Here is a 21,716-nt window from a genome sequence, read left to right on the forward strand (position 1 = left end):
ATAGGAAGCATCACTACAAACAAAGCTAGTGGAGGTGATGGAATACCAGTTGAGCTATTTCAAATCCTGAAAGATGACGCTGTGAAAGTGCTGCACTCAATATTCCAGAAAATTTGGAAAATTCAGCAGTGGCCACAGGACTGGAAAAGGTCAGTTTTCATTCCAATCCCAAAGACACGCAATGCCAAAGAATGCTCAAACTACTGCACAATTCCACTCATTTCACATGCTAGTAAAGTAATGCTTAAAATTCTCCAAACCAGGCTTCAGCAATATGTGAACTTCCAGATGTTCAAGCTGGTTTTAGAAAAGACAGAGGAACCAGAGATCAAACTGCCAACATCTTCTGGATCATCAAAAAAGCAAGAGAGTTCCAGAAAAACATCTATTTCTGCTTTATTGGCTATGCCAAAGCCTTTAACTGTGTGGATCACAATAAACTGTGGAAAATTCTTAAAGAGATGGGAATACCAGACCACCTGACCTGCCTCTTGAGAAATCTGTATGTAGGTCAGGAAGCAACAGTTAGAACTGGACAAGGAATAACAGACTGGTTCGAAATGGGAAAAGGAGTACATCAAGGCTGTATATTGTTACCCTGCCTATTTAACTTCTATGCAGAGTACATCATGAGAAATGCTGGGCTGGAGGAAGCACAAGCTGGAATCAAGATTTCGGTAGAAATATCAGTAACCTCAGATATGCAGATGACACCACTCTTATGGCAGAAAGGGAAGAAGAACTAAAGAGCCTCTTGATGAAAGTGAAAGAGGAGAGAGAAAAAGTTGGCTTAAAGCTCAACATTCAGAAAACTAAGATCATGGTCTCCATGGCATCCAGTCCCATCACTTCATGGGCAATAGAATGGGAAACAGTGAAAACAGTGTCAGACTTTATTTTGGGGGGCTCCAAAATCACTGCAGATGGTGATCGCATCCGTGAAATTAAAAGATGCTTACTCCTTGGAAGCAAAGTTATGACCAATCTAGACAGCATATTAAAAAGCAGAGACATTACTTTACCAACAAAAGTCTGTCTAGTCAAGGCTATGGTTTTTCCACTGGTCATGTATGGCTGCAAGAGTTGGACTATAAAAAAAACTGAGCACTGAAGAACTAATGCTTTTGAACTGTGGTGTTGGAGAAGACTCTTGAGAGTCTCTTGGACTGCAAGGAGATCCAACCAGTCCGTCCTAAAGGAGATCAGTCCTGTATGTTCATTGGAAGGACTGATGTTGAAGCTGAAACTCCAATACTTTGGCCACCTGATGCGCAGAGCTAACTCATTGGAAAAGGCTCTAATGCTGGGAAAGATTGAGGGCAGGAGAAGGGGACGACAGAGGATGAGATGGTTGGATGGCATCACTGACTTGATGGACATGGGCTTGGGTGGACTCCAGGAGTTGGTGAAGGACAGGGAGGCCTGGCGTGCTGCAGTTCATGGGGTTGCAAAGAGTCAGACATGACTGAGCAACTGAGCGTTGAGCACATACAAAGTGCTTAGAACAGCACCTGGTATATAGTGAGTCTTAAACAAATGTTATCACCATTATCATCATCACCATAACAATTAAAATATAATTATAAAAAAATTTAAAAAAATATAATTATAGATATGAAAGTGAAAAAGTGAAAGTGAAAAGTGAAAGTGAAGTCAGTCGTGTCCGACTCTTTGCGACCCCATGGACTGAAGCCTACCAGGCTCCTCCGTTCATGGGATTTTCCAGGGAAGAATACTGTTTGGGTTGCCATTTCCTTCTCCAGGGGATCTTCCCAACCCAGGGGTCGAACCTGCATCTCCCACTTTGTAGGCAGACACTTTTACTGGCTAAGAAGCATCTTGAAGGACGTAGTTTTAAGAATCAAGAAAGAATGATTCTTTTGTGTGATGATTAACTTGGCTATGGTTAGTTAACTTACTTGATAAGAATATTATTCCAATTTGTCCAAAGTCAAAGGTTTGATTTTTACGTGGATATGCTGGCTACATTCCATGACCACAAATTAAGACACTAATTCTAAGCAGTTCTATTCAATAAATTCTCCAGGTTTTTACAAGGTGACTGGCAAAAAGTGTACATTTATTAATCTAAATTCATGAATAACTTTAGAAAAAATGAATCTATAAATACATTCTTTTTGAACATAGTTCAGTCATATAGTCTTAGTATTATATATTAAGATCATAAATTTGACCATAAATTAAGACCATAAATTTCAGAACTGGAAAAATATTTAAAGATGATCTGGAGCCAAGTCATTAATTTTTATAAGGAAAAAAGACAGTCAGAGACAAAGTGACTTAAAATCACATGATTACTCTGTGACTGAACTAGAACTCTTAGCTCATATTTTGTTTAATTTTTCCACTCATATTCATTAAATTCAGGATTTTTAAGGTCTCTGAGAACTTTCTAAAATTCTATTTGTCATGATGGTTTATTATTCCTTTATAAAGAACTCAGTCCCGGTGACAGAATGTAGACTTTGAAGACCATTGCAAGGACTTTGTTATGAGAAAAATTAAAAGCCATTTTCAGGCATTGAGCATGTAAGATTAAAAGACATTACCTGACTTAAATTTTTAAAAGACCTCTTTGTCTTAAGAATAGATGTGGGAAGGGGCAAGGATCAATTAATAGGTTTTTACAAAAACCCAAGGGAGTGATGATGTTGGCTTCCACTAGGATGGTAATAGAAAGAATGGTATTAAGTCATCAAAGTCTGGATATGTTTTGACTGTAGCACAAACAATATTTCTGTGTTGGATGTGAAGTGTAAGAGAAAAGAGGAGTCAATGGAGGCAAAGGAATATAAATCTCCATTAAGGAATTTCTATTATTTTTTTCTTAACTAAATGTATCTTGCTACAGTCTACAGCATTATTTACTTGTCTTCATCTCTATGAAAAGAGGTCTATGTCCATCTACACAATGTCTTCTCTGAAATCAGCAGCATCCAGAATTAGACCATGTATTGTGAAAGAAACTAAATAGTGGTTCCTGACCTCAAAGGAGTTTATCATTTGGTAAGTTAAAGCCCTTATATGGGGAGGAGATATATTTGACAGCATTACAAATGTGGCTAGAAGTTGCAACTTGGTCTTAAACTGGAACCCTTCTGGACATGTCTGCCGAAATTAGGGAACCAAGCTCATCAAATGTCATTGGCATGAGGAACAGAGGAGTGTTTGGGTTGGAATTCATCATACAGGAATTGGGAAATCAAGCTTCTGAAGGCAAGGCTAATTAAGTATGCCATAGAGTAATTTCTTGTCTTTATTGCCAGTTCAGTTCCCTCTGGACTCATATCTGGATTCATATCTCTCCCAAGGAAGGGAAAGAGCTGTGAACAAAGAATGGGGAAAAGGCTGTTTTCCACCAAATACTCTAATATATGAGAGTAAAAGCCACTTTGATAGACCCTCATGGTATACAGCCCGGAAAATCAGAAAGCGCTGTGTGTCGTAGCTTTGACATCTCCAGGGTTCCAAGCTTTACTGGCAGTGACTATTGTACAGGGAAGTATCCTTAGAAGCACAGGTGCTCATTGTGATCACAGTATCATTAGGATACATCAGTAGAATCCAGAATAGGTGAGGTAGAGAAAGAGAGGAGTAAAAGAAGTAGATATCCCAGGTAGCTGACCTCATCAGGAGGAAGCACATATGAGACTCAGAAATACCTATATGGACTCAGTTCCATTATTAGCAGGTAAGCAAGACCCAGAGAGATAAGACAAGGGAATGAACTCTTAACTCTCCAATTACTCACTGCAGAATTTTGTATAAACACATTTCATAACCAGGTAGTCTTTATACCCCGCCAAAGCTCACATACTTGCTACATTCTGTTCAAGATCTCCAGAATCCAGGTAGTGAGCTTCTCTTTGGAGATATTAAATGAATGAATCCAGCAAAACAAACTTTTCTTCTTTTGAAAATGGTAAACATGAGAATTTTTTAGAAAAACCAGCACCCTTCATAAAAGCAGTCACTTTAAAAATCAATTAAAAAATTAAATATCTATGTGCCAACTGCCCTGGTGCATATATTAAGAATGTTATTCCATGTAACATTTCAACAATGCTGCTTACATTCTCTTTCACTGATAAAGGAAGTAACATTCCTTCTTTAAACACTCCTTCTTTAGAGATGCCTTCTTAAATAGCTTAACACAACTGCATCATGTCAAAAAAGCCAAAAAGACACTGTGGCAGTGTGCCAGTTTCACCCAAATTCAATCATTTTTTTAATCTTGAGTTATACTTTGACCTTGACTTCATAGTTCTTCATGCCTAGAGACCATTTCTTTGTTTCTTTATTCATTTAATTGTATTTCTATCCTACCTTCTACTCAAAAGTCTTTGATTGGCTCTGTGTGTCTAGCTCCAGATGATAGTGAAGTTGGTTTTACTAGCATTTCAGTCATGATCACAAGGGCAGGTCAGAAGGGAAAGGTCCTGGGCGAGTGTCCACACCACTGTTGCCCACTTTGCTAGAGAAGGGGGCCAGTGGTGAAGGCACTTTGGCAGGTGGGAAAAGATTGCACTCTAGCCAGAAGAGAAGATGGAGGAGAAAAAGAAGATGGAAAAAATGAGTGGGACAGAGTCAGAGATCACTGGAAGCTTTCATTCTGGTACGTTTAGTAGGTTCCTTGGAAAAATTCATCAGCTCCGTCATGTTAGAAGAAGGCAAATTAAACAAGATACCTGTTAGGTCAAAGATCCTATGAAAAATATGATGATACTGAAAATCTATTCCCACACATGGTATAGAAAGAACACAGACTTAGGAACCCATCACCTGCAATTCCAGAAATCACATGCTGACAGCATCACTATTTGCCATCCCATAAACGTAAGGGATTGTATGACCAAGAGCCAGAGTTTGGCTGCATGTCCACACCTGCATTCCGCTAGTCTTTTACATTTAAGATTTGAATCCCATCTTCACTACTACCCTTCATCCACCAAGACCTCATTAAGTTATCTATGCTTAGGAATACAAGACAAAAGCATTCCTGTGGTTTGGGGAGGAGGAGAGGTAGAAGCCCAGAAGCAAATGAAAAGAACAATTCATCGGGACAAAACATTCTAGCAACAATTTCCCGCTTTCTTCTGAAACAATCTCATCATCTTGTCATCCACTGCTCTGCTCTTCTTTAAAATGGCAATCACCCCACTCTCAGTGAGATTCAGGACCAAAGCACATCTCATTGTTTTGGAGTCAGGGAGCCGTTTAATGAGAGCAAGTACATGTGTGCCAAAGTGTGTGTGTGTGTGAGAGAGAGAGAGAGAAAGAGAGGGAGAAAGAGATAGAAATTTACCTTCCGATGAGTGAGAACTCGCCCACGACGCCAAGGCGCCGCATGGCGCTCAGGAGGCCCCGGACGGTCATCCCTTCGCAGAAGCACACCACCACTCTGGCCTTGGGTAGCCGCTCTCGGAGCTTGCGCAGGAGTCGGTCAAAGCTCTTCTCCCCAGCGTTGCTGTAGATTTTGTCTGAGTGGGCGATGCAGAGGCCTTCCTGGGCGGCCAGCTCTTTGAAAGCATCCATTCCGCTCTCCCCATAATTCCCTGTCCAGAAACAACCAGCAGATGTTCAAGACAATCTGAAAAGGACTGCACTCACAAGCTAGAATAAAGCCTCATTAGCCCCAGAGAACAGAGATAACAGACTTGCCAAGTATTGAAAATATAACTGGAACTGAAGGAAGATCTGGATGGAGTAAAGAAAATAATCAAATATAATCAAACTATCAACTCTGAAAGAAATAGAAAATTAACAACTTGGGTGTACACAGTGAAAATGGTTTTGAGACATAAAAGATGCTGCCCTGTTTCACAGCCATCATCCCTAGTGGTTGTCCCAGATTTTAGCGATATGGGAGAGGTCAGCACGTTGGGATAGGAGGTAAACCAGCACAGTGAGACGTGTTCAGTTGAGGACTTGCTTCATCTGGCTGCAAGGTTAAGAGCAGACACTCACGCTGATAGCAAGTCCTGCCACGTTTCCATGAAGAGTGAGTAAGCCAAGCAAATGGACCACCTGGCTAGGCTGGAATACACAGATAAAAACCTGCTACAGGGCACAATCAAAGCTGCTACAGGGATCAATCGTAAAATTCTTTCACTTTATCAACATCCTCTGATAAAGTGAAAGAATTATGGGAGATTTGGTCTTATGCTTTGATTTTAATGTTATTATAATAAGATATACTTTAAAAGTAAGAAATAGAAATCAATGAAATAAAACAAGTATCAGGACTTCTTCCCTGGTGGTCCAGTGGTTAAGGATCTGCCTGCCAGTGAAGGGGACACAGGTTTGATCCCTGATCTCAGAAGATTCCACATGCCCCTGGACAGCTAAGCACCTGCCCCACAACAACTGAAGCCCACAAGCCTAGAGCTCCAGCTTTGCAGGAGAAGCCACTGCAATGAGAAGCCCAGGCACCGCAGCTAGGGTGGAGCCCACGCTCCTCCTAACTAGAGAAAGCCTGGGCATAACAATGAAGACCTAGTGCAGAAATAAATAAATAACAAAAACCCCCACAAAAGACAAATGGCACATCATGTCAGTCCCCCATCTCTCTATTTCATGGATGATTTTAGCCCCCGCCTTCTCTGTACCTCCACTCCTGTCTCCAAGTTTAGGGATTTTGGTACCCATGTAAATGACCCAATATCATATCCTCACATTTTCTCAACCTCCTCTATCCAGTGATATTTCCTGTAACTCAGCTACTTTCATGTTCACACATTTAACCTTGTATTCACAAATGTTTCTAATATCTCTGAATGTGGATATCCAGCATCCCAGTCTCTTGTTTTTGTCCTCATCATTTGAGTGTATATATTTTACTACCCCATCTCCAGCAATTTTTCAACCTCATATTTTATTTTGTACTCAGCTCAGAGTAACCTGCCAGTTTATACTGATCATATCCCTTGATTTTTTTTTAATTTTTGTACATTCCCTGAAATTTTTTCTTATTTAATTTTCTCTTCCCCCTAGTTCCATGAGAACATCTTGTTCTGCATAAGTCATAATTCATTTATCCAATGATGTAGTCTTAGTATTTAGAATAATTCTAGACACTAAATGCACAGTAAAACTACATTTGTTGTAACAACCCAGTAGAGGAAGAGGCAAAATTTATAAATAAGCAATGTAAACAAAATAAGTAAAAGTGGGTAATAGTATATGAAAAAAATCACCGAATCTCACTAATTATGAAGACAGTACAGTTAAAACAAGATACTATTTTTTCATGGTACTATTTATTTATCAGATTGCCAGAATTTCAAAGATTCATGATATTCATTATTGGCAAGGCACAAATACATTCACTTGTGGTAAGAGTAGTTCAAATTTTAGTGGACAGTTTGGCAGTAGCTTTCAAATTTTTTCAAGGTAAATATCACATATCACATTTATTCCATAAAATATAGCAAGAGTTAAGTAAAAGAACTTTAAAACAATGATACTATCCATTAAGAACTTACTATTGAAATCTCAATATCTATAAAATTTTCATGGACATTGTTGAAACCTAATAAGATTATCCTGTCTTTTTTAAAAGAAAGCATTCTTCACTCTGTATAATAGGCTCCAGTTTCATCCATCTCATTAGAACTGATTCAAATGAATTCTTTTTAATGGCTGAGTAATATTCCATGGTGTATACATACCACAGCTTCCTTATCCATTCGTCTGCTGATGGGCATCTAGGCTGATTCCATGTCCTGGCTATTATAAACAGTGCTGCGATGAACACTGGGGTGAAACAGCTCACCAGCCCAGGTTGGATGCATGAGACAAGTGCTCGGGCCTGGTGCACTGGGAAGACCCAGAGGGATCAGGTAGAGAGGGAGGTGGGAGGGGGGATCGGGATGGGGAATACATGTAACTCCACGGGTGATTCATGTCAATGTATGACAAAAACCACTATAATATTGTAAAGTAATTAGCCTCCAACTAATAAAAATAAATGGAAAAAAAAATAAAGCATTCTTGCTTCCTGTTCATAATACTAAATTACCAAATTAAAGTTTTTGCCTCTTCTTTTAACTACCGTCAGTGGCCTCATACAGTCCAGTGAAGCCCAAATGGAAGACTGAACACATGTCAAAATCCTCAGCTCCCTGGACTTTGGAAGCATATCATGGCTCAGACAAGAGGCACTGACTTACAATAAGGGGGAAGACTGCAGCTGGCAAGTGAATGGCTCATCTGTCTGCAGCAGAGGGTGCAAGGAAGGAAGTCAGATGCCGCTTACTCACAGTAAAGGCAGGTTCCGAAATCTACGAGGTACATAGACATCACCAGCCAGCTCTTTCAGCCAAAGGCACTAAAAAGGCATCATAAGATGGTTTACAAGGGAAGCGACTCAAATGCTACAGTCTATCTTTGGACTCCGATCACAGAAAATGGTTTTACTCTTTTATCAAAACACAAGCAGACTAAATGAGCAAGAATATTCTATGCATTCAAATAAGAAAATCCTTGGTTTTCAATCTAGTAAAGGCTTTAGACATACTCTGTCCAAGCCTTTCAGGCTACAGCAAGGAAACTGGGCCAAGTAAAATGGCTCACCAATAGTCATGAAGCTTCTTTGTGTTAGAGTTGGAACAGTCTACCTTATTCCAAGTTATTGCTTGTTTCCCTTTTATTTTTTTGACAGTTTGAAAGAATTCTCATTGACCAACTTAATAGCAACAAGCAATTAAACATGTATGTTTTTATAATTTTTTTAAATGTCGGCATAGTTTAATTGCGTCTATGACATACTTGTTTCAATTTCTTTATTCATATTTTCTTGTTTGGAGGGTAGTTATTCACTATACCAATTGATTGAGAGCCGAATATGATGTGATAGACCATATTTAAACTGCTCATTTCTCTTATGAAGGCTTATCCAAACTAGCATATTTCCATGAAAGTAATTCTAATATAATAACAAGAATAATAGCTTACACATTTATAAATCTTTCTTTTTAAATATCACATTCATAAATATTACCTCGTGTACTAGTTACATTGATGATAGTACTAGATACAAATACTATACAAAAGAGGAAGAAAATCACCTCTAGGAAACTTAAAATCACATTGCAGTACTTTTATTTAGTAGGATGACATGGCAAACTTGAATGTAAATATTTAATAGAGATGCTGTAGGTTAGGAATCAGGAAAGTCTGCCTAAAGAAAGTGCCTCTTGTTGGCGAGGATATGGAGAAAAAGGAATCCTTGGACATTGTTGTGTATGCATACTAAGTGGCTTCAGTCATGTCTGACTCTTTGCAACCATATGGACTATAGCCCACCAGGCTCCTCTGTCCATGGGTGTCTCCAGGAAAGAACACCGGAGTGGGTTGCCATGCCCTTCTCCATGGGATCTTCCCTATCCAGGGATTGAACCTGGGTCTCCTGCATTGCAGACAGACTTTTTACCATTTGAGTCACCATTGTTGGCAAGGATGTAAATTGGTACAGCAATTATGGAAAACAATATGAAGTTTTCCACAATTTTTAAATGGAACTGCTATATGATCCAGAAATCACTTTGAAAGTGAAAGTTTCTCAGTCGTGTCCAACTCTTTGCAATCCCATGGATTGTAGCCTGTTGGGCTCCTCTGTCCATGGAATTCTCCAGGCCAGAATACTGGAATGGGTAGCCACTCCCTTCTCCAGGGGATCTTGCCAACCCAGGGATCAAACCCAGGTCTCCCACATTGAAGGCAGATTATTTACCATCTGAGCCACCAGGGAAATAATCCCTCTACTAGGGGTATAAATAAAGGAAATGAAATGAGTATATCAAATAGCAAAGATATGGAAATAGCCTAAGTGTCCATTGATGGGTGAATGGATAAAGAAAATGTAATAATATGTTACATACACATGGAGTGGAATATTATTCAAAAACATTAGCCAAAAAAATGAAATATAAGCCACAAAATGAAACATTTGTCATTAAAAATGAAGGCAAGGCCATTATAGTCAAAGTTGTGATTTTTCCAGTAGTCATGTATGAATGTGAGAGTTGGACCATAAAGAAAGCTGAGTGTTGAAGAATTGATGCTTTCAAACTGTGGTGCTGGAGAAGATACCTAAGAGTCCCTTGGGCTGCAAGGAGATCAAACAAGTCATTCCTAAAGGAAATCAACCTTGAATATTTGTTGGAAGGACTGATGCTGAAGCTGAAGTTCTAATCCTTTGGCCACCTGATACAAAGATCCAACTCACTGGAAAAGATCTTGATGCTAGGAAAGATTGAGGGAAGGAGGAGAAGGGAGTGATGGTTGGATGTTTGGATGGCATCACTGACTCAATGGACATGAGTTTGCACATATTCTAGAATATAGTAAAGGACAGGGAAGCCTGGCATGCTGTAGTTCATGGGGTAACAAAGATTTGGACACAACTTAGTGACTGAACAACAAAGGCCACCATTTGCAATAACGTTGGTGAACTTAGAGGACATTGTGCTAAGTGAAATAAGCTAGACATAGAACGACAAATACTGTATGATCTCTTTTATATGTGAAATCTAAAAAAGTCAAGTTCAGAGAGCCAGAGTAGATGAGTGGTTACCAGAAGTAAGTGAATGGAGAAACTGGGGAGATGTTGGTCAAGAATGGAAAATTTCAGTTATGAGTAAGTTCTGGGGATCTAATGTACAACATGGTGACTATACAGTTAATTATATATATATATAAAATCAGTTCAGTCACTCAGTCATGTCTGACCCTTTGCAACCCCATGAATCACAGCATGTCAGGCTTCCCTGTCCATCACCAACTCCTGGAGTCCACCCAAACCCGTGTCCATTGAATCGGTGATGCCATCCAACCATCTCATCCTCTGTCCTTCTCTTCTCTTCCTGTCCCCAATCCTTCCCAGCATTAGGGTCTTTTCCAATGAGTCAACTCTTCGCATGCAGTGGCCAAAGTATTGGAGTTTCAGCTTCAACATCAGTCCTTCCAATGAACACCCAGGACTGATTTCCTTTAGGATGGACTGGTTGGATCTCCTTGCAGTCCAAGGGACTCTCAAGAGTCTTCTCCAACACCACAGTTCAAAAGCATCAATTCTTCCCTGCTCAGCTTTCTTCACTGTCCAACACTCACATCCATACATGACCACTGGAAAAACCACAGCCTTGACTAGATGGACCTTTGTTGGCAAAGTAATGTCTCTGCTTTTAAATATGCTATCCAGGTTGGTCATAACTTTCCTTCCAAGGAGTAAGCGTCTTTTAATTTCATGACTGCAATCACCATCTGCATTGATTTTGGAGCCCAAAAAATAAAGTCTGACACTGTTTCCACTGTTTCCCCATCTATTTGCCATGAAGTGATGGGACTGGATGCCATGATCTTAGCTTTCTGAATGTTGAGCATTAAGCCAACTTTTTCACTCTCCTCCTTCATTTTCATCAAGAGGCTTTTTAGTTCCTCTTCACTTTCTGCCATAAGGGTGATATCATCTGCATATCTGAGGTTATTGATATTTCTCTTGGAAATCTTGATTCCAGCTTGTGCTTCCTCCAGCCCAGCATTTCTCATGATGGACTCTGCATAGAAGTTAAATAAGCAGGGTGACAATATACAGCCTTGATGTACTCCTTTTCCCATTTCAAACCAGTCTGTTGTTCCATGTCCAGTTCTAACTGTTGCTTCCTGACCTGCATACAGGTTTCTCAAGAGACAGGTCAGATGATCTGGTATTCCCATCTCTTTAAGAATTTTCCATAGTTTATTGTGATCCACACAGTCAAAGGCTTTGTCATAGCTAATAAAGCAGAAATAGATGTTTTTCTGGAACTCTCTTGCTTTTTTGATGATCCAGAAGATGTTGGCAATTTGATCTCTGGTTCCTCTGTCTTTTCTAAAACCAGCTTGAACATCTGGAAGTTCACAGTTCACATATTGTTGAAGCCTGGTTTGGAGAATATTGAGCATTACTTTACTAGCGTGTGAGATGAGTTCAATTGTGCCATAAAATGAGCATTCTTTGGGATTGCCTTTCTTTGTGATTGGAATGAAAACTGACCTTTTCCAGTCCTGTGGCCACTGCTGAGTTTTCCAAATTTGCTGGCATGTTGAGTGCAGCACCTTCACAGCATCATCTTTCAGGATTTGAAATAGCTCAACTGGAATTCCATCACCTCCATTAGCTTTGTTCGTAGTGATGCTTTCTAAGGCCCACTTGACTTCACATTCCAGGATGTCTGGCTGTAGGTGAGTGATCAGACCATCGTGATTATCTGGGTCATGAAGATTTTTTTTTCTACAGTACTTCTGTGTATTCTTGTCACCTGTTCTTAATATCTTCTGCTTGTGTTAGGTCCATACCATTTCTGCCCTTTATCGAGCCCATCTTTGCCTGAAATGTTCTGTTGGTATCTCTGATTTTCTGGAAGAGATCTCTAGTCTTTCCCATTCTGTTGTTTTCCTCTATTTCTTTGCATTGATCACTAAGGAAGGCTTTTTTTTAAATCTCTGCTTACTATTCTTTGGAACTCTGCATTCAGATGGGAATATCTTTCCTTTTCTCTTTTGTTTTCACTTCTCTTCTTTTCACGGCTATTTGAAAGGCTTCCTCAGACAGCAGTTTTGCTTTTTTGCATTTCTTTTCCATGGAGATGATCTTAACCCCTGTCTCCTCTACAATGTCACGAACCTCCGTCCATAGTTCATCAGGCACTCTGTCTATCAGATCTAGTCCCTTAAATATATTTCTCACTTCCATTGTATAATCATAAGGGATTTGATTTAGATCATACCTGAATGGTCTAGTGGTTTTCCCTACTTTCTTCAATTTAAGCCTGAATTTGGCAATAAGGATATAATAATAATAATCTATGGTTAATAATATGTGTTGTATACTTTAAATTTGCTGAGAGTTTCTTAAATGTTCTCAGAAAAAACAAGAGAACTAACTATGTGAGGTAATGGATGTGTGAATTAACTTGACTGTGGTAATCATTTCACAAAGTATATGTATATCAAACTACCACTTTGCACACCTTAAACATACACTATTTTGTTTGTCAATTACACCTCAAAAATCTGGGGGAGAAGAACATGCTTTTATTCTGGATCTTAAAATAGAAATAGATTTTTCCACAGATAGAAAGAAAACTAAAGGACGTGTACTGTTTGCCTGCCTCCCGAGTCACAGTCAAATGATGCCAGCCTGAAAATAAATTACTTAGCACAGAACCTGCCTTCTGTCTCCCTTCCCCTTTCCATCTGACCACCCAGACCTCTTTTTGCCTTTCCTGGTAATGAGGAATTTTTAAAGATAATTTTCTGTGAGGCTTGAGAGGAGTTTTGAATAGATAAAGAACTGATATAATAAAACTCTTTAAAGTGCTATGTAAGTTTTAATACCAAAGAATCCCAAAGGAAATCAGTCCTGAATATTCATTGGAAGGACTGATGCTGAAGCTGAAGCTCCAATACTTTGGCCACCTGATGCAAAGAACTGACTCGTTGGAAAAGACCCTGATTCTGGGAAAGATTGAGGGCAGGAAGAGAAGGGGATAACAGAGGATGAGATGGTTGGATGGCATCACCAACTTGAGGGACATGAGTTTGAGCAAGCTCCAGGAGTTGGTGATGGACAGGGAAGCCTGGCAAGCTGCAGTCCATGGGGTTGCAAAGAGTCGGATATGACTGAGTGACTGGACTGAATTGAAGTGTTAATACTCAGGTCTGGTAAGGAGCTGCATATTTTCATCCAATTATCAAATAGCTTATTGAGCTCTCAATTTAAAAAAAAATCCCTAGGCTCTGCACTTTGAAGAGTTGCCCAGAATTATTGGACTTTGGCTTTGCCTCCAATTTGATGAATGTTTGCTATGTGTCTGGCACTGTGCTAAATACCTAAGCAGTTTATCCTTTCATCAGAAGCACTCCATATAAAAGTTATAGCTCAGATGGGAATGTGGATGCTCTAAGAAGTTATATACTTTGCCTAAGATCAAACAGTGAAAGTAGGATTCAGCATCTAATAAGAAGCTCTTGCTCATAACCACCATTTTATACTGCTTCCTACACAGACTTATCATACAGCTACGACGTCAGGACACAAGCACACAAAATACAGCAACAGTACTAAGCTGAATGTGCTACATGTGGTATGCAAAGCACCACAATTCTAAATTTCTGAATGAGAAAGCAGAGATGATCAGAGAATATCTCTTGGGAAAAGCAGGAATGAAACTGAGCTCTTGAAGAATGTAAGCAAGGGTCTGGCTTTCAGGGGGAGTGGAAGTGAATGAGAATCCACAAAAGGTAGTTTTAGAGAGAAGGAGTAGAGAAGTTTCACTGGAGCAGAAGGCTCTTGGTTTATAGAATGACACTCTGTACTGCAGATCTCGAGTAAAGCATCTGGCATGCCAGTACAAGAGTGCAACATGGAAATGTGCTATAGGTTGCTGTGCTGTAGCAGATTTTATAATAGACTTTATCACTGTTATGATGTTGCCCAAATCCCAGAGAGTAAGAGAAAGAAGGAAGAATGGCATCTGACAAAGCCCATAAAACATAAAATTGAAGTATATTGAAATATTTTTATTCTACCATAGTTATATGAGAAAAAGATTTACAGAGAGTATTCTGTAAATATTCTGTAAAAATTCTGTAAGAACATTCTGTAAATTTGCAAAGTATCAAGATATTCTGCAAAATAAGCCTTTAAATAGAATATATGGGGGACGGTTAATGAGAGAGAACATGGGGTTTGCAAATAAATCTCTATAGTCTGAATAACAAAAGTATCTAAACATAATAGATGTGGACATTATACAAGGGCAAAGTTAATAAAAGTACTGAAAATGGGGTAAAAACTAGAACTATCTCAAGAGCATAAAAAATAATGACAACACCTCAATTTTTTAAGCTATAGTAATTTTTTAAGTTAGATATTATTGGTGTCCTACAGCCCATGGGATCACAAAGAGTTGGACATGACTTAGTGACTGAACAACGACAACAGATATGATTATTATCAGATCATACTGACAGACATTAATTCACAAAAGATTGATTTGTAGTGATTTGGTAGGTAAGTTTCAGTAACAAGCTATGAAATAAAATTGTCTTGGATTTCATAATCACCTGTATGAACTCTCATCATGGGAAAAAGTAGGCACTTAAGGCTGGTCTTTATATTGATTGTTTTTTCTTCAACTCTTAAGACATTGAGGATATATTTAAGAAGCAATCTGAATTCTATTTGGTGGCTATAATAACATTTCAGCATTTATTTTGAATGAAGTCCAATTCCTGTTACTGCATCTTCGTAAATGACCTTGGTCAAACAACAGCACTCAAAATACCTCAGCCCTACATATGTGCAACTCAGTTATATGAGGGGAAATATTTATACAGGGAAAATATGTAGATATTTCTTCACTTTCCTTAAAGAAGGAATGGTGTTACTTTCAAAGATTCACTAGTCTTATGCGCTAGACTCCCTTAGTCTCTGTCTTACTTGATGCTTACATTCCTCCCTTGGTATTCTGTGGTAGTCTTAGAATGTTGTGTTGTGTTGTTGTTTAGTCCCTAGAACTATTATTGTGTTGCTGTTTATTCTAACTCATGTCTGACTCTGCAACCCCATGGACTACAGCCCATCATGCTCCTCTGTCTATAGGATTTCCCAGGCAAGAATACTGGAGAGGGTTGTCATTTCCTTCTCCAGGGGCTGTTCCCGACCCAGGTATCAAACCCTGTCTCCTGCCATTAGCAGATGGATTCTTTACAACTGAGAAGCCCAGGAAGCCCCTGGTTGATGATACATCCCTTGGGTTATGGGCCAGTCCCTATCCAAGGTCCTGAAAACTTATTATTCTGCCTCCTGTGACATCTTGGACAAATAAGAAAATATCCCATTTTTAAAAGAACCATGGTGATGAAAATTGATTTCACAGCACCTTCAAGAAACCTACTTCCAATATCCAATAAACATTACTATCAGGAAAATTTTCTTTTTGATCTAAATCCTGTACAACAAGATCTAAATTTATATCTCCTTCACTCTCAGTGGAAACAGATATCAGCTTGTTTGAATTCTTTCTTTTCTTTTTTTTTAAAAGTCTTTCTGGAAGTCACAATTCAGCTTTCTCTCCTCCCAAAGAAACAACCCCTATTCTTTTAACTTTTCCTGGCAACCTTTTATTTGGTTCTCCCACTTAACACGTAGAAAGTGTTATATTTTCCTGCTCCATTCACACACCTGCAGTCAGCATTATGGGTCTGGTCAGTCAGAGGTGAATGAGTCATCACCTGCCTTAGAAGTACACAGGGAATTTATATGCTCGGTCAATGAAGGATGTGCCTGAGACAAGGCAGTCAGAGCAAACAGAAGAGAATTATTTTTATCAGCAATTTCACAATACCACCTCTAATTATCCCAGTTTGGACAGGTAGAGTTATAGCATCCAAATTGAAGCAGAAGATTAACCAGAAGTGACTGCCATCTCTATGCAATAGGATTGGTCCATCTTTGTCCTTTTGCCCCATCCTGTTTTCAGGTATGACTTATAGCTGAGTAAGTGATAAGATGAGTCTTGGAGACAGACTAACCTGGTTTGAATCCTGGATCCTGGATTGAGAGATAGCCTTAAGTATCTTCTTTGGACTTTTCTTTCCTCCTGTGCAAAATGGGGGTCATACCATGCATCTCAAAGGATTGTTGTGATTATTGAATTGTATGTGTTAATGAATGCAAAGTTCCTGGAACATAGAAAATTCCAAGGAATGGTGCCTTGTGTGACTCTCTCTGTTTCTCTAAAGTTGTAGAATCTAAAATTGGACATAGGTTTTCTCATTGACTCAAGAGCTTTAGATTCCTTTATTCTGTGTTCCTATTTATAAAACTCAAGTTCGCGACTGTTTCTTTAACAGCAGTTTTTTGCTATCCACTCATGGTCACCTTGTTCCCAAGTTGTCCCTAGATCATTTTTTCTGTCATTGGTGCAAAAAAAGCAGGTCCTTTTCCATTTTATTTTTGGACTGTTGGTGTTTACACAACACATTCAAAAGTCTGTGTTTGTCTATATTGAGTCTCTCTGTCACTGAATCTTCTTTAAGTTTCAGTCACTTAACCTATTTTAGAATTTTATGTAATACCCCAGTTTGTTGTTTCTCTAACTCAAATTCTTCATGATATGGAGAAAGAAGCTAAGATAAGGGAAGATGTAAGTGGTATAAAAATATAAAGAACATCTTCATTCTTGGAGAAAAGCAGCATTTTACCATTTCAGTTGTCACATGGAAGAAACCGGTTCATAGAAGCAGTTCCTATCTTACCCATCCACTGTCCTTGCCTGTGTGATATTGAATATACCATCACAATTGGGAAAACTGCATCTAGTAAAAAGTTCAGAAGTACCCCACACCCCACCACAAACACACACACACATACACTCACTGTAGTATACTTTTAATGATAATATCTGGTATTGGCAAGAATTCATGGAAATGAGCACTCATATACTGCTAATGGTTGTATAAACTGTTCTGATTTTTTTGGTTGAAAATCTGTAGTAGCAATACTTCAAATTACATTCATATTTTTCAACTCAGAAATGTAAGTTTCAGAAAATAATTCCATTGTCCATTTAGTTTCAGCTACAAAGATCTCCATCATAGCACATAACTGCAAAATATAACAAAAAGAAACAAAAAAATCCCAAAACAGGCAAGAAAAAATACTGTTTTCTACAGGAAGCGATGGTTACATAATTATTATATACTGATATTAAGTATACATGCAGCTGTTTTCTACAGTTGTATGAAGTTGTATTCCATGTAAAAGGAATGTCATATTTATATTAAGTATTAAAATATTAAAAATAGTATGTAAACTATAAAGTGAATTTTTAATGTATATGTATGTATATAAAATTTGAAGAATAGGCAGAAGATAGAATTAAATATAACTATATTTTTATATTTCTATTATCATTGTTTTTAAATTTGCCTAAATAATCATGTATTACTTTGTCAATAAAAATGTTTGAAATAAAAATACATTAGGGTAGAGTTTTCATCTGAATATCATGCCAAACATAGCTAATATAGGGTATTCAGAAAACTTTCAGAATGGAAATGAACCTCTCATAAAAACAATGTGATGATTTTTCTTCCTCAAGAAAGTAAGAAATACCAATGGCATAGTCACTGTTCCAAAGCTCACCATAAGCTGTGTGCCATTTCCTTGATACGTACCTACTTAGGTTGAGAGGGTCTGTTTAATATATACAGACTTCCTGTTTGAAATCCTGAAATCTGATATGAATCTCCTTAATTTATTAATTTAAAGAAGCTGTTAATCTCATCTTTTTCTTTTTCCTAAGACTCAATGAAATTTAGTCTGGAAGATGTAAATTTCATCATCCGCTAAGGTTTTGCCCAAAGAAAAGATAGAAAATGCTCACAACATTCTCTATGCTGTAAATTCCCTACAAAGTCTGGGCAGCAGGTCTGGTCATCTCTTTTCCATGATAAGGAAACACTTCAAGTTGAAGCCAGAATGGTTGGCCCACTGAAGTCCCTCTCCTTTGAGTAAAGGGTTAAAAACAGTGTCAACGATGTCTAAGTATCATTTGGTTATTATTTCTTATAGAGAATAAAGATGAATAAAATCTGTTTAGCCAGCTACTGTGCCTTTGTGTCCTGGGTATTCTGTGTCATTGAAGGTAAAGAAAATCAAAGTATAACTTGGTCCAGGCAGGATAAGCAATGCTCATGTTACAGATCCCAAAGCAGTGGTACAAAGTGAACATTATAGGGACCTTATTGTTTCACAATTATCTTCATTTAACTTCAGGTCAACCTTGTGCCTAATTTTGCCATAATTTCTCCATTTATAAAGAAAATATAGGCCTGAGAAAGTGAAGTGTTTTGCCCCAAAAGTGTCAGAGCCAGAATTTGAATTTAGATATGTCTGACCCTGAAAACTATAGCCTTTAATTACTTACCTACAGCATCTTTCATGCTACATACTCTAGTAGTTTTCTATTCATTATCCATTCCCCTATCCTTTCTTACTAAAAAATATCCCTTTTTGTTTGGGGTGACTGTGCATAGTCAAAGGTACATAGTTTCCCAGACTTTTGCAACTAGACATGCAAAAGTGACCCAATTCCAGACAGTGAGATTTAAGCAGAAGTTGCCAGGTGAGGCTTCTGGGGAAATTTTGAAAAGGTCAGATGAAACAAGTATGCTTTTTAGGCCTTTTGTCCTTTCTTTCTTTACACCAGTGTATGGACCCAGGTTTAGATGTGCAGCATCCGTGCTGTCATAATGAGAGGTGAACTATGAGAATGAAGCCTTCATACAAAGTCTGGGGGAGTGGAAAACACAATAGCCCAGCTACCCAGTAGCATGATTACACTTCATTCTAGCCCTGCAGTAGTTACCCCTGGATGTCCTCTTGAATGAGAAAGGTGAGGCCCAATGTGCAAAACCATCATTAGGATGGTTTTCTGTTATTTGCAGATGAACACATTCTTGATCTACTATATGACGTTTAAATATAAAAATTCCAGAATGAGAGCCAAAAATCTTGACTCTAATTTGCTGTGACCTTGAATTGTTTACCATTATCTTCTCCTCAAGTTCAAAGCATGAGGTTCATACCAGGAGATCTTTAAGGTCCCTTTCAATATGAGCATTTGGTGATTCTAGAACAATATGAATCAGCACTCTTTCATAATCCCAAGCTTCGTGTCAAAACATATTTCATATTCTCAGAACCCAGAGTAAGCATCTGCTTAGCAAAATTTTTTTCGACAGCTTTTTTCATTCCCAATCTGATTCTTTTACAAGTACACGACTGTAGGGGAGGATAAAGCATTTGTTGTGTAACCATTTGAAGTGTATCTTGCCTGCAGGTTTATTTTTACCAATACTCACTTTTAGGTGCACAGTCACTAAAAAGCAGGGAACAAGACACAGCCCTGCAGAAACAAGCATCATATTAGAAAACAAACTTGCTTACAGAACAAGCTCATTAGGTGAACCTGAAGTCATAAACAGACACACTGTCCAGCATCATTGGAATGACATTCAGCAGGAGCCAGCTGTTCCCTCACCCTCGCCGTTCAGCTACTTTTAGCCACCTTTTGCTCAGTGGGATTAACCCAACCCCATTACTAAGCCTTTCCTCTCCTTCTACTTAACCCCACTTTTTGTATCTTTACATCATCAGTAAAGCTTGCCATTCAACAAAGGCAAAATAGATTTTACCTTGGATCAAAAGGAAATTAGCCTTTGAAGGCAACCATTATTTCAAAGGACATGAGAGCCTCGTGCAGGAAATGTAGTTAATTAAAAGGCCCTTGGACTTGTGCATATAAAACCTAATCAGTCCTGCCTTAGTCTAAATATTGTTGCTATTGTTTGGTCGTTGAGTCTTGTCTGACTCTTTTCGACCCCATGGACTGCAGCACACCAGGCTTCCCTGTCCTTCACTATCTCCTGGAGTTTGCTCAAACTAACTATGGCCATGCGCAAGTACCTGTACTGCCCTGGGTTCCAGTTTCTTCATCCATAAAATAAAGGGGTTGCACTGGATAATACCTGAGACCTCATTAGGAGGCTGTAAGGCCAGCCTTGGTTTTCTACCAAGGTGGGTTTTCTATCAGGGTGGGAAAGACTCATTCCACACCATTTTGTGGACTTCCCTGGTGGTTCAGATGGTACAGAATCTGCCTGCAATGCAGGAAACCCAGGTTTGATCCCCAGGTTGGGAGGATCTCCTGAAGAAGGGAATGGCAACCCACTCCCATATTCTTGCCTGGAGGATTCCATGGGCAGACAGAGGAGCCCGACAGGTCCATGGAGTCACCAACAGCTGAACATGACCACGTGACTAATGCACACACAACACACACACCATTCTGTATTATAGCACCTTAGCCTGACCTGTCCATCACATGGATTGATTGAAGCTAAATAGAAGACTTTTCTGATGATTTTGCCAATGATCTTGAAGTAATACAATTTGCTTATAGGAAAGATAACATTGCAGAATGGTGAAAAGCAGGTACTCTGAAACCACAGAGTCCTGGGTTCAAATTCTGACTCACCCACTATTAGTCATGGGACTTCTGCTGTCATGACCTCTCTGCTGTGAGGTTCATCTGTACGATGAAACTAACAGTACTATCAAAACCACATCTTAGACCTTCCGTAAGGATTAAATGATGTAATAAATGCAAATATTAGCACACGAGAGTTTGTTAGTATTCATTTAGCCAACATTTCTTCAGCTCTAGGTGCTAGGCGCCAGGTGAAGCCATTTACTTTCATTATGTCCTTTTGTTCTCAGAAGCCCACAACACAACATTTCTCACATGATAAAACTGAGGCTTGGAAAGGTCGCTTCTGTCCCCACACAGCATAAATGAGGGAGAAGGGAACTCAAGTCTGGCCATCAGAGTCCTATTTGACAGGTTGTAGGGGTACCAGATGTGTGAGCATGTGTAGGGATGAGTCAGCTGGGTCAGGAAAACTGCAAGGAAGGGTGACAGGCTGCCTCTATGCGTGATGATGAGCAAGGCAGAGTCACTGAAGGGCCAGCTAAGAATACAACCAAGTAAATGTCACTGGGCATTTTATCTGCTCTTCAGGCCAGGGTGTTTGGAATAAGGCTTACATACACTGCTAACAAAAGTGGTAGCAAAGGACTT

General features: G+C 38.9%; 1 protein-coding gene across 2 annotated transcripts in view; it reads right to left on the reverse strand.

Annotated features, from left to right (window-relative positions):
• GRM1 (glutamate metabotropic receptor 1) overlaps window positions 1-21,716 on the reverse strand; it is a 397,765-nt gene that overhangs the window by 259,379 nt on the left and 116,670 nt on the right. For both annotated transcript variants that reach the window (XM_065927760.1, XM_065927761.1), the window contains exon 2: window positions 5,327-5,576. In XM_065927760.1, coding sequence (XP_065783832.1) covers window positions 5,327-5,576 — 250 coding nt within the window. The remainder of the gene's footprint in view (window positions 1-5,326; window positions 5,577-21,716) is intronic.

This window comes from Muntiacus reevesi, chromosome 3, assembly GCF_963930625.1.
Source record: "Muntiacus reevesi chromosome 3, mMunRee1.1, whole genome shotgun sequence".
NCBI lineage: Eukaryota > Metazoa > Chordata > Mammalia > Artiodactyla > Cervidae > Muntiacus > Muntiacus reevesi.